Raw genomic sequence first — 14203 nt, 5'->3', positions numbered from 1 at the left:
ATATAAAATATATAGGATGTAAAACCTAACCTAACTTGATTACTTCAATTCAAAATCAACTTGATGCCTTTTTTCTACACCTTCTTCCATTGGCTTTAATATTTTTGATTTTTTGTCATAAACACATTCTTGAACATTCAGTGTTAAGGAAGAAGAAAAAGACATAATAGTGCAAAATTAATTATTCCAACTTTTATTTATCCAAGTTAATTGTGGAAATTCAGTGTTTGTGGATTAAAAAAAGGATTTATGGTAATTATTTAGCCTTGGCCCCCTCATAAGGAGACATGTTCAGAAAACAATTCTTACTTTAAAATATGTATAATGATCCTAGTTCTTATATTATCCAAGGGGAGAACCTTTATCATCAAGTCTTTCCTCTAAAAATCTTCAAAAGAGAAAAAGTTTCCAAATATCACCACGTTCTTAATTCAATGCTTAAGTCTTTTGAAATTGCCGCTGTAAACTGCTGCCAAATAAGTTGTTTTATAGACAGCGTTTAGCACATGTTTAGCGCTTGTGTCAAAAAATATGTTTAAAGAAAAAGTAGTGGTATATTGAGATTATAGAAATTGTGAATTCTGTTATAAATCATGCCATTAACAAAAAATTTATGTGTTTTATGTGACAATAAAATTATGTCTTTTAGACTAAACCTAACCTAACCTATCCTAACCTACCACTGCTATTAATATTTTGTATTTGCACCACTGCTATTTTCCCTTCGCCACTGCTATTTGCTTTTCGCCACTGCTATTAATATTTTGTATTTACACCACTGCTATTCGCCCTTCACCACTGCTATTCACCCTTTTCCACTGCTATTTAAAAATAAAATAAAAAGACCAGCATGAACGCTATCTATAAAAGAACTTATTAGGTGGCAATTTAAAAAGACTTAAGCATTGAATTGAAAACGTGGTGATATTTGGAAACTTTTTCTCTTTTGAAGATTTTTAGAGGAAAGACTTGATGATAAACGTTCTCCCCTTGGATAATATAAGAACTAGGATCATTATACATATTTTAAAGTAAGAATTGTTTTCTTAATATGTCTCCATATGAGGGGGCCAAGGCTAAATAATTACCGGATTTATTATGAAACAGATGTTTTCAGCCTTTTTACACCCTATATATTTTATATTTTTTGTCATTTTAAAGAGCTCAAAAATGGCTTAAATTTGATTTTCTGATAGAAATGATTATTATATTCGTAAAGAGCATAAAAAAGACACTGAGTGGTATAATCACTTTATTCGTAAGTCAGTAATATGATTTGGTAAATATTTACCCAAACTTTAGCCTAGCAGGAAGACCCATCCTTGAAAGTTTTACTTTCCTAACCTTATCCCTTTCACAGATAGCCAAAAGTAGCTAAAATAGAATTTGGTAAAATTCTACTTTAGCTACTTTTTGCTATCTTGGAAAGGAGTTTGGTTAGGAAAATGAAACTTTCAGGGATAGATCTACAGGCTAAAGTATATCCCGGGAAGGTATTTTGAAGTACCTACCTCCACTCCTTCTCCCTCTAGAGGGTCCTGACCTTTGATGACCTTTAAAAATTGGTGTGTTATAAAAGTGAAACCTTGTAATATAGATCTTCTGCTTAAAATGAAGTCCAACAAAATTGTTTTTAGCTTCAAAACTTTGCTCAATCCTCATTTATAGAGTTTTAAAGATATGCAAATACATTTCCTAAATTTTGAAAATTAACATTGATATGGCTTAAAATACTACTCAAATAACAGGAATTGCATTTCCAGAACTAAAGCCAGAGAAAAAGAATCTTACAACTGAAAATTAATTTAAAATCTTGTTTTGTCAAAATTTCAATAGGTATAGACCTGTCATGTAGGCAAATTTCAGGATCCTCTAGAGGGAGAAGGAGAGGAGATATGTACTTCAAAATATCTTCCCAGGACATACTTTAGCCTGTAGACCCATCCTTGAAAGTTTTACTTTCCTAGCCTCACCCCTTTCCAAGATAGGTAAAAGTAACTAAAGTAGAATTTTACCTATAAAGGTGAGTATAAGATATTCTGTCCAATAGTAGGCAAGATCAAACAGTGTTAGCTTTACCGTGAGGTCGCCTATTGCCTTCTGGTGGATAAAATATAGCATAGTATTAAAGGCTTTTTCAAGCTGTATCACTTACAAAGGAGCGTTTTCTCCTAATATACTTGACAATGCTTGTCTGTCCGCTTCAATTTGCTTATTGGTATTATCCCCGGTTTTTGTCATATCTTTAGTTTCCCTAGCAGAATGTACAACTCTTAAATTATATTGGGTCCAGCGCAGCAATGTCAAATTTCGGGCAGGAACCAAGCAATAAATTCCCTTCTTGCAACAAAATTAACCTAAAAAGCAAAATTGAAAGAACACGGCTTATTTTGCATGCAGTGGAATAGAATTTACCTTAGTCCACAGAAATGGACCTTCTAGTTAGCACTATTGGACTTTCGTCTTATTCTGTGATCTTACTGAAGTGACAGAAAAACTTATTCTTTCCTTCAGATTAATTAAAAAAAAATTTTTGCACAAAAGAAGTTTTTCAAAGATAAATAAAGAACTCCATTAAACAAAAAATGAGCAAAAATAAAATCAAATCTACTAAGCGTGAAACTAACACAAACCAGCATTAATAAATAAATGAAACCCGAAACGAACATAAATTACAATAAATAACCAAGTCAAACTCAAAACGAGCAAAAATTAGCATAAGTTGGCCGCAAAACCCCTTATGCCTTTTTGAGGCCAGAACAAAATTTGCACTTTACTGAAAAAAATATAAATGTTTTTACTTGTATAACTTCAATAAATCAAATAATATTAACATTTTGATTACTAAATATCAGCATATATATATTAAACTGACAATGCACATTCATTTGTATTTTTTCAGTAAAGTGCAAATTTTGTTCTGGCCTTAGGAAGACATTGGGGTTTTGCGCCCAACTAATGTTAATTTCTGCTCGTTCTGAGTTTGATTCTGATATTTATTGTAATTTCTGTCTGTTTTGGGTTTAATTTATTTATCGATGCTGATTTGCGGTAGTTTCACGCTTAGTAGATTATTTGATTTGAATTTTGTCCATTTTTGGTTTAATAGAGTTCTTTACTTTTGTTTAATAAACCTATTTTGTGGAAAAGGTTTTTTTTTTAATAAGTTCTGTTCGCTTTATATTGACATAATCTTATCAGGGAAAAAGAAAATAATACTTTAAATCTTTTCGTGTTTTGAGACTTTATAGTTTGGCCTGCTATTTGTATGCTGGAGAAAATTTTTCAGCAATTTTTAACAACATATACCCTTCTAAAAATCTGGACACAAATAGTACTGTTTAATTTAGTTTCATACCTCCACTAGTTGACCTGAAATGGAAAACTTGGTACCATTCAAATAAAAATCTGTTTACTTTCTTTGATAGCTTGGATACACTTACGCTATTTTGACTTGCTCAAGTTTTAAGAGCAGAAGTAGTCCGGAAAGTTTGAACATAATACCCTCAGTCGTTTTTGGGATATTGCTGAGATGCCTTATTGGGAATTAGCATTATCGCAGTGCATTTTTATTTAATCTTAAGACAACATTTAGTTTTTAAACATAATGGGCAAATGGAAGTGTGGGAGTAAAAAGGGGATTATTTGCCCTCCAATGACTTTTGACTATTAAAAAGGCATCAGCTCTTTCTATTTTCAATCAAATGAGCCCTTTTCGAAGTTTCCACGACAACTCCTTCGATAGGAAGGGCCCTGGTCTAAACAACAACAACAACAACAAAATATCACTAATCACTTTCGTCCATTAAACAGGGCACTAGCCCTTTGAATTTCAAATTGAATGAGCCTATTTTCAAGTTTCTACGACAAAGATTTCAATAAAAACCTTATATGTCCCCAGGGTATAACTTATAACCCTTGCCCTGAACACTGGTGGGGGAGTGTCCTTCTCAAAAGTATAATTTCCTGAACTTTTAACTGCATGGAACAAAATGGCTATCTAAAATCTTTATTGGATGTGTTTGGGAAAATGGTGGGCGTGAGAGGGGTGTTAGTCACATTCAAATAACAATCAACTATTAAAACCGGCAAGAGCCCTTTAACTTTCAAGTGATTAACCCCTTTGTAGTTCACACGATTTCTATAAAAATTTTGCCTGCCCCCAGTGCCTCATTAATACATCCAACCCTGAGGGATGTGGGGGGGGGGGTTTTTATCTTCAAAGACCTAATTCCAAGAAAATAAAACTACGTTGAATAAAATGGCTATCTCAAAGTTTTGATTAGATGTGTTTGGGGAAAAGGTGGGCGTGAGAGGCGGGTTAGTTGCCCTCTAATCACTTTCGACCATTAAAAAGGGCCCTAGCCCTTTGAATTTCCAATCGAATGAGCTTGTTTTAAAGTTTCTACGACAACGCCTTCTATAAAAAACCTTATATGCCCCAAGGCATAACTTAAAACCCTTGCCCTAAGGGCTGTTGGGGACTGTCTTCAAGAACATAATTTCTATCTGGAAATCAACTACGCTGAACAAAATGGCTATCTCAAAATTTTGATTGGATGTGTTTCGGGGAATGGTGGGCTTGGAAGGGTTGTTATTCGCCTTCCAAACACTTTCGAATATTAAAAAGGGCACAAGCCATTCCAATTTCCAATTGAATGAGCGCTTTTAGAAGTTTCTACGACAACTTCTTCGATACGAAGTGCCCTGCTCTAAAGGAAAAAATTAATAAATAAAACATTGTGCCAACATCGTTCTTATATGCTCCCAGGTATAACTTAAAACCCTTGCCCTGAGGGTTGTGGGGAGTGTCCTCCTCTTTACTTAGTCCCCGTTTCTTGTCTCGTTCTCGTTTGTCCCCGTTCTTTACTTAGGCAGCGCGATCGCACTGCCTGTGATTTATACAACAACTTTCTTTTTAAACCTTATATGCCCCCAGGGCATAACTTACAACCCTTGCACTGAGGGCTGTGAGGCAGTTATCTTTCTAAGAGACCTAATTTCCAGAACGTTTAACTACGTTGAACAAAATGTTTATCTCAAAATTTTGATTGGATGTGTTTTGGAAAATGGTGGACGTGAGAGTTATTCGCTATCCAATCACTTTCAACTATTAAAAAAGGCTGTACCCCTTTCAATTTACAATTGAATGAGTCCTTTTGAAGTTTCTACGACAACGCTTTCAATAAAAACTTTATATGCCCCAGGGCATAACTTACAGTCCTTGCACTGAGGGCTTTGAGGGTGTTATCATCCTAAAAGACAGTATTTCCAGAACTTTCAACTACGTTGAACAAAACGGATATCTCAAAATTTTAATTCGATGTGTTTGGGAGAATGGTGGGCATGAGAGGGGCGTTAGTCGCTATCCAATCACTTTCAACTATTAAAAAACGCACTAGCCCTTTCGATTTCCAATTGAATGAGCCCTTTTGAAGTTTCTACGACAACGCTTTCAATAAAAAAACTTAATGTGTCCCCAGGGCATAACTTACAACCCTTGTCCTGAGGGCTCTGGGGGGAGGGGCTTTCATCCTTAAAGACCTAATTGCCAAAACTTTCAACTACGTTGAATAAAATGACTTTCAAAAATTTTTGATTGGATGTGTTTGGGAGAATGATGGGCGTGGGGGGGGGGGAGGGGGGCTAGTTGCCCTCCAATCACTTTCGACAATTAAAAAGGACACTAGCTCTTTGAATTTCCAACTGAACGAGCCCCTTTTGAAGTTTCTACAACAACACCTTTTATAAAACCTTATATACCCCCAGGGCATAACTTAAAACCCTTGTGCTGAGGGTTGTGGAGGAGTGTCCTCCTCAAAAATATATTTTCTATCTGGAAATCCACTACGCTGAACAAAATGGCTATCTAAAATTTTTTATGGATGTGTTTGGGGGAATGATGGGCGTGGGCGGGGGGTTAGTTGCCCTCCAATCCCTTTTGACTATTAAAAAGGACACTAGCCCTTTGAATTTCCAATCGAACGAGCCCCTTTTGAAGTTTCTACAACAACGCCTTTTGAAAAAAAAACCTTATATGCCCCCAGGGCATAACTTAAAACCCTTGTGCTGAGGGTTGTGGAGGAGTGTCCTCCTGAAAAATATATTTTCTATCTGGAAATCAACTACGCTGAACAAAATGGCTATCTCAAAATTGTTATTGTATATGTTTGGGGGAATGATGGGCATGGAGGGGCAAGTTGCCCTCCAATCACTTTCGACTATTTAAAAGGGCACTAGATTTTTAAATTTCCAATCGAATGAGCCTGTTTTGAAGTTTCTACGACAACACCTTCTATAAAAAACCTTATATGCCCCCAGGGCATAAATTAAAACCCTTGCCCTGAGGGCTCTGTGGGAGTGTCATCCTCAAAAACATATTTTCTATCTGGAAATCAACTAAGCTGAACAAAATGGCTATCTCAAAATTTTGATTGGATGTGTTTCGGGAAATGGTGGGCGTGGAAGGGGTGTTATTCGCCTTCCAATCACTTTCGAATATTAGCCTAAAAGGGCACAAGCCATTCCAATTTCCAATTGAATGAGCGCTTTTAGAAGTTTCTACGACAACTTCTTCGATACGAAGTGCCCTGCTCTAAAGGAAAAAATTAATAAATAAAACATTGTGTCAACATCGTTCTTATATGCTCCCAGGTATAACTTAAAACCCTTGCCCTGAGGGTTGTGGGGGGGGGTGTCCTCCTCTTTACTTAGTCCCCGTTTCTTGTCTCGTTCTCGAGTGTCCCCGTTCTTTACTTAGGCAGCGCGATCGCGCTGCCTATGATTTATACAACATCTTTTTTTATAAACCTTATATGCCCCCAGGGCATAACTTACAACCCTTGCACTGAGGGCTGTGAGGGAGTTATCTTTCTAAAAGACGTAATTTCCAGAACGTTCAACTACGTTGAACAAAATGTTTATCTCAAAATTTTGATTGGATGTGTTTTGGAAAATGGTGGGCGTGAGAGTTATTCGCTATCCAATCACTTTCAACTATTAAAAAAGGCTGTACCCCTTTCAATTTACAATTGAATGAGTCCTTTTGAAGTTTCTACGACAACGCTTTCAATAAAAACTTTATATGCCCCAGGGCATAACTTACAATCCTTGCACTGAGGGCTTTGAGGGTGTTATCATCCTAAAAGACAGTATTTCCAGAACTTTCAACTACGTTCAACAAAATGGATATCTCAAAATTTTAATTAGATGTGTTTGGGAAAATAGTGGGCATGAGAGGGGCGTTAGTCGCTATCCAATCACTTTCAACTATGAAAAAACGCACTAGCCCTTTCAATTTCCAATTGAATGAGCCCTTTTGAAGTTTCTACGACAACGCTTTCAATAAAAAAACTTAATGTGCCCCCAGGGCATAACTTACAACCCTTGTCCTGAGGGCTCTGGGGGGAGGGGTTGTCATCCTTAAATACCTAATTTCCAAAACTTTCAACTACGTTTAATAACATGGCTTTCAAAAAGTTTTGATGGGATGTGTTTGGGAGAATGATGGGCGTGGGGGGGGAGGGGGATTAGTTGCCCTCCAATCACTTTCGACTATTAAAAAGGACACTAGCCCTTTGAATTTCCAACTGAACGAGCCCCTTTTGAAGTTTCTACAACAACACCTTTTATAAAACCTTATATACCCCCAGGGCATAACTTAAAACCCTTGTGCTGAGGGTTTTGGGGGACTGTCCTCCTCAAAAATATATTTTCTATCTGGAAATCCACTACGCTGAACAAAATGGCTATCTCAAAAATTTTTATGGATGTGTTTGGGGGAATGATAGGCGTGGGTGGGGGCTAGTTGCCCTCCAATCACTTTCAACTATTAAAAAGGGCAATAGCCCTTTAAATTTCCAATCGAATGAGCCTGTTTTGAAGTTTCTACGACAACACCTTCTATAAAAAACCTTATATGCCCCCAGGGCATAAATTAAAACCCTTGCCCTGAGGGCTCTGTGGGAGTGTCATCCTCAAAAACATATTTTCTATCTGGAAATCAACTAAGCTGAACAAAATGGCTATCTAAAAATTTTGATTGGATGTGTTTGGGGAAATAATGGGCGTGGGGGGAGGCTAGTTTCCCTCCAATCACTTTCGACTATTAACAAGTGCACTAGCCACTCCAATTTCCAATCGAATTAGCCCTTTTCGAAGTTTCTACGACAACTCCTTCGATACGAAGTGCCCGGGTATGGAGAAAAAAAGACACACACACATTGTGCCCACATTGTTCTTTACTTAGGCATCGCTAGCGCGCTGCTTATGATCTTGAAATGTTAATATAGTCTTTTTGGCCTTTTCTGTCAATTATCAAATTGAATAATTCTTGTCCTAACTTGTTGAAAGCGTCTAATCCCTAAGCAGTTGGCGGATAAAGGGGGGGCTGAAGGGGCGCGGTCCCCCCTAGGTTAGTCCAAAGTAGTGTCATTTACTTAATTAACTCAAGCTTGCGTTAATTAAACTTGCTCCTAACGCAAGTTTATCGGATTAACCTATTTTGCACCCCCCCTAAAATTTTTTTCGCATAAACCTATTTTGCCCCCCCCTAAAAAATCCTGGATCCAACCCTGTCCTGTAATACAAAATCGAAAACATGTCAACTATACTGTATTTTTAAAAATGTTTTAAAGTCGTGAAAGTTTTCTGTTAAAGGGTGAACGAACTGTTTGAAAAAGTATTTTGCTGCTGCAAAGTGGTGAAAATTGTTGAAATATATTATTAAAAAGTGTAATATTCCTTGTATAATCCTTTTAAACAATTATTTTAGAGATGGTAAAACTTAAAAATAAACATTGTGCAGTAAGGCGGAGGAGGCAACTGCTCCACTTCTCCACAGCAATTTCCACGCCTGCCTGAGAGAAGAAATAGAATACCCTACAAACTGATATATATCCTAACCCTAAGTGTGTTTGGCAACATAACAGGCAGCTAACTGTAGGAATTTATATGTACTCTTCTTGAAGATGGCAAGTAGCTGAAGATACTCAAACTAATATAGGTAACTATCTGCTTTGTCCCTGGTGTGATTGAGGTCCAGACTGACACTACAGTTCACCTCTTTCTGAATTCTGTCAAACTGTCAGCAACTGTGCTTCTGAATTTTAAATTCAGTTGTGCATAATTACTGGACAGTTAAGGCTGTTGCAGATCATGGTAATAAGACAATAGTTGCCAAACAAAGCTTATTTTCAGAAGCATGATGTGTCTTATAATTCAGAAGACTAAAACTATTTGTTTTCCTTCACCATACACTTATCTTCAGATGCTTGTGAAAGTTGGAAGTGACCACAAGAGATCCTTTGATTGCCTTGTTTGGGCAATTCTTGAATGCTGCCAAGATCAAACCTTGCTCATGTTCAAAATTGATTATCTTAAAAACTTACCATCAAGAATCGAAGTGATTTGTCGACCTTTTAGATTATCCATCTTCAATTTTGCCATGCGACAGTTGAGCCTGCAAAGTAAAAAAAGTGTATTGTTTTAAAATTTTAATATACTTACTTGTAAATTTAGTCAAATATATTTGCCACTACTGACTGAGTTTGAGGATCATTTTATTTAATTTTGTATCTAAAGTTGGAGCAGGGCCACCCAAACTGGCTGAGGCTCATCCATTAAAGGCTTATTGCCTTTGCACCCCAAGAACTACAAACTTCAGAGTTCACTAGACTGAACAATATCCAGTAATAAATCAGCTTTTATATGCCAGGGGGCTTTCTTGCACCCTTACCTGCTGCAGTGATGTCAGTACGGACAGTTAGGGTCTGGTTGGGCTCCTTTCTAAGTTGCGCATTATTTTAGAAGGCTTAGTTAAATTGAGTAAAAAAAGTCCATATATAAGTGGACTTTTAACCTAATTTCAACATATTTTTTATGCTAGGCTGATAAATAAAACTCCCACACAGTTAGACCTCTTACATTTCCAGCCATTGAGATTATATAAGGTGTGTTTTTAGGTCTAACGCCATGTCCTACATGGAGCTGAAAACGGTTTATAAACAAAAATCTAGCAGAACATTGAAATATAAAAAAATATGCCTAAAATTTTTTTAAAATGAACTAAGAGAACAAATTTGAAAACAAGGAGGAAGAAAAATGTGAACCAAACAGCTCAAAATTGCCTTAAAATTACAAAAATTATCCTTATTTTTCTAAGGTGGCACTCAGACGGAAACTTAAGAATCATAAGTAGTGCTTATGTTGAGCTTATGCAACACTTATGTGGTTACATTAGAAGGTAAAAATTTTCAACTTTGACATAAGGGAGCTTACGACGAATCAGTTTTTTGCAAACATTCAAAAATTGAACATGGCCTTTTCACCAGAAATGAAGGCAGCTTTAATTGAACTTGTGGGTGAGGAACTGGCTCTAAATGAGCTCTCATGACCTTAGCATAAGGGAAAAAATTGCGAATACATTTGGAGGAGCATAGCTGATGACATGGGTGCTTCCCTTCTGTGATAACCTGTTCAATTATGAACAGAAATAATTTAATATGAAATAAAATATTTATGACGCAAAATACAAATTGCTAAGTTTTGAAATAGAATTTTTCACACAGATGAAAGAAAATATCCTTTAAGTGAAGCTTGGAAAGAAAAATGAGAAATAACTATTTCCTTGTTATGCACGTCAGTGGGCCAGATTTGATGTGGTTGATTTAGGGTATAAAAGATACATTTTATGAGATCGGCTATCTCTGTACTGATCCAATGTCAGACTGACCTCTGGTCCGTTAATTTGAAAATACCTTGGAAAATTGTATGTGTTTTAACGTCTTGTAATTTTTATTAGAGTATTATTGCATTTGTTTATTTTGTAGGACAGTGGCCTATTAATCCCAGTGGCCTATTTATATCCAGACCCTGTATCATTGTGTGTTGCATAAATAAAAGTATTATATTATACCAAACCTCTATACAGCGTTATTTAAACTTCTCGTTAACCCCAGCAGGTACGCTTCCGATAATTAGTCATGTCGAACCTTAGGGCACGCTACCCAAGTTTTAATCACCTTAGGACCGTACTCATACTCCCTCCAAGGGGCAGAATAACACCCACTACTAACACCAACCTAAAATTACTTTTCTTCAGCTGGTGGCAAGCTGTAAGACTGGGTCGAGAAGACTAAATAAAGTTGTAGATTACAAAGAAAATGACCTTACCAGAAGAAAAATTCACATCCCTAACAACAGTACTTGAAATTGCAAAAATTATACCAGAATACGCAGGAATTTTGGATGTCGATGAATTCATTAAAAAATTGAAAATTTTCGACCTAACTCAGCAGAATAGGAGAATTAAATTCAATTGATATATGGGGTTCAGGAGGAAATCTATCAGTTTCAAAGCAAGGGAATCGCTGTGTGTTATCTATAGTTGATCATTTCAATTCATATATGTACGCTTTTCCAATTAAAGATAAAAAGCAAGCACAATAGCGAAAATTTTAGTAAATCGCTCTTTTTAGAACATGGAATTTTCCCCAAAACCCTACTCAGCGATAATGGCCCATATTTTAGAGCAAGAATGTTAGACGAAATAACTGAGTATTTGAGAATTAAGCACTGGTACACATCTGCGTACATGGCGTCAGCCAACAGGAAAATCAGGTTTAGGCACAGAGAACTCGCTTATATGCCAGACATACACGCAAAACAGGAGAGTAAAAACTGGGATGACCATCTGCCTTTTGTCGTCTTTGCAATAAAGACAGAATATTTACGTCTTTTAAATGAAACACCATTTTTCTTACAACATTTGAAAGATCCAAGAATCTGTGTAGAGTCGATAGAAAAGGAGAATATGGAGAATTTAGTCAAATAGTTAAGTCAATGAGAATTTGGAAAATGCTAAGGCAACACAAAAAGAAGAATATGACGAAAAAAGTAAAAAATAAAACAGCAAATGCTCTAGGAGATTTAGCTTATGTACAGAAAACCGACCGGAAGGGACATAGAAATTAAAACCAAAACGAGAAGGACCTTTTAGAACAATGAAGAAACTACCAAATATTTTAACATATGCTCTAAAGCACAACGGAAAACAGACTGAAAAGATTGTACATCATAACCGAATACAAAAAGGATTTTTTTTTTCAAAACCATGGAAACCTGGACCTATTTGTTCAGAGGAACAGAAAATTGAGGCAATTGTACCCGTCCATATAAGGAAACCATGTCAATTTTTTATCTTTTTAACGACAAACAATAGGTGAGAAGAAGGGAAAAAATATTCATACGTTAGAACCACCAGCGGTGTTGACACAGAAATGGCTAGATAAACCAACGCCGAATACAAGATGACAGCAGGCAGTCGGTGAAACAGACAGCTCTGCTACAGAAAGAGACAGGCCTTGTCACTCAAAGACAAGGATTTTAAGAGAAAAGCTATAGAAAAAGGTTAGAAATCTGAAAATTCAGCAACCAGTCTGGAATTGAGTGACGCAGGTCGCAAGATTGCTAATGCAGAAAGCAAAGTGTCAAGAAGCACAAAGATTATAAAGCTTTGACAAGATAGCGGAACCACGATCAAATTCAGAACAGATTTGTTCACCCCACTTCCGGAACCACGGAAAGACTTGCCGATATTACAAGGAAGAAAAAATTAGGAATTCTAAACCCAGAAGAACAAACGGGAACTGAGATAGGAAGAGCAAGCAATGCTCCGAGTCATTTAATAATCCACAAAATAAAAAGTAAATTTAAAAATGACTATTATATCAAGTCTCAATTTGGCAAACGTTTTTGCACTAATATCTTTATAATCTTACAGTTCTCTTCACCTTATGTGTTAAGAACGTCAAAGTTTCCTTCATAATATATATTTCCGTAGTAAAAATCAGATACAGTGAAGCTAATAGTCCCTTAGATTAAAATTAGTCTACAAGTAATATTCTTTTCGGAGCCAAGTAGAAGCTTGGCGTGGGAACAAAACACATAGTGACGTCACAGTTTCTATTTCAATAATTAATCATTGTCTCGTAACTTTTGATGGATTAAGTTAAACATAATAAATTTTAAATATTCAAAATCAAGGACGGATACAGGATTTTCTTAAGGGGGAGGAGGCAAAATAGATTGATCCGATAAACTTGCATTATGAGGAAGTTTAATTAAGACAAACTTGCGTTAATTAAGTAAATTACACTACTTTAGACTTCGTTAGGGGGGCCCGTGCCCACCCCCCTTGCCCCCTGGATCCGCCACTGTTTAAAAAAAACAATTCGTTTGATAGATATATACTGGAAAAAATTAAATCAACCCGACCAAACAAAAAAAAGCATAGTGTGAAAATTAATATATGCTATAGTTATGAGTAAAAAGTTACCAAGAAATAAAGAAGGACAAGAATATATAGGTATAAATGGGACGAATTTTCCGAAATACTAAAATAAATCTTCGATGAGAATTTATTTAATTTTTTTTTTAAAACAATTATTTTTGTTTTTATCCATGTCCCTAGGTCAACACACAGGCGTACTACCCCTACCGATTTCTACTAGCCTAGAAAAACACTAGGTGTAATTTTTCTCCAAAAACCAATAGCTGTAATATGAAATACAATATGCAATATGAAAGCTGAATTAGCTACAATATGAGATTCCAAAATTGCAAATAACTAATTTAACTAGTCTTATTGAAAAAGCATATAATTATAAATGTATTTTACTAACATTAAATAACTATGGAACTATTATCCTTCGGAATTGTATATGTTTAAATTTTAATAATAAAGTCGTGCTGTAAGAACTGCTGCTAATCCCTTAAATAGAGGCTCATCTCAGTTCACTGTTATGGTCTTGAAAATCTATTTGTTAGAGTTGAAATTCTCTTAATGTTTTGATTACAGATTTTACTTAGGCCAATGTTTCCTTCAAATATAAATAGTGGATAAAATATTTTCCTGAGTAAGATAACGTTATTAAAAAGTAAATAGCCCCTGATAAATGTATTGAAATTACTCTCCAGAAAAAGTCTTATTTTTAACTCAAGAGCCAATGAATTTCTGCGGTGATTTACGTTTAATGACTTACCTGAGTATAAGTATAGCTGAAACTATTTAGAAATCTGCACCAATAATAAATATTGCAGAATTAAATTAATTCGAAGAGCAAATATATTAAGTTTTGTTATTAAGAAGAAAAATGATGGCTAAGAAGGTGATTACCCTAAGCCAACACAGCACAAACAAAAT

At 35.8% G+C, this 14203-nt stretch overlaps 1 protein-coding gene across 2 annotated transcripts in view; it reads right to left on the bottom strand.

Moving 5' to 3' along the window:
* Window positions 1-2254, bottom strand: part of LOC148955074 (transcriptional adapter 1-like) — a 46767-nt gene extending 44513 nt beyond the window's left edge. Inside the window, exon 1 of one of the 2 annotated variants that reach the window (XM_089108047.1) lies at window positions 2156-2254. In XM_089108047.1, the coding sequence (XP_088964173.1) occupies window positions 2156-2241 (86 nt within the window). In that variant the 5' untranslated portion in view covers window positions 2242-2254. The remainder of the gene's footprint in view (window positions 1-2155) is intronic. The other variant, XM_089108048.1, reaches the window with a different exon arrangement.
* Between the last annotated feature and the right edge of the window lie 11949 nt (window positions 2255-14203).

Source organism: Artemia sp. Qi Xiang Cuo, chromosome 2 (assembly GCF_049724085.1).
Source record: "Artemia sp. Qi Xiang Cuo chromosome 2, ASM4972408v1, whole genome shotgun sequence".
NCBI lineage: Eukaryota > Metazoa > Arthropoda > Branchiopoda > Anostraca > Artemiidae > Artemia > Artemia sp. Qi Xiang Cuo.
The sequence above is the reverse complement of the archived record's forward strand: the minus strand, read 5'-3'. Positions and strand labels throughout refer to the sequence as shown.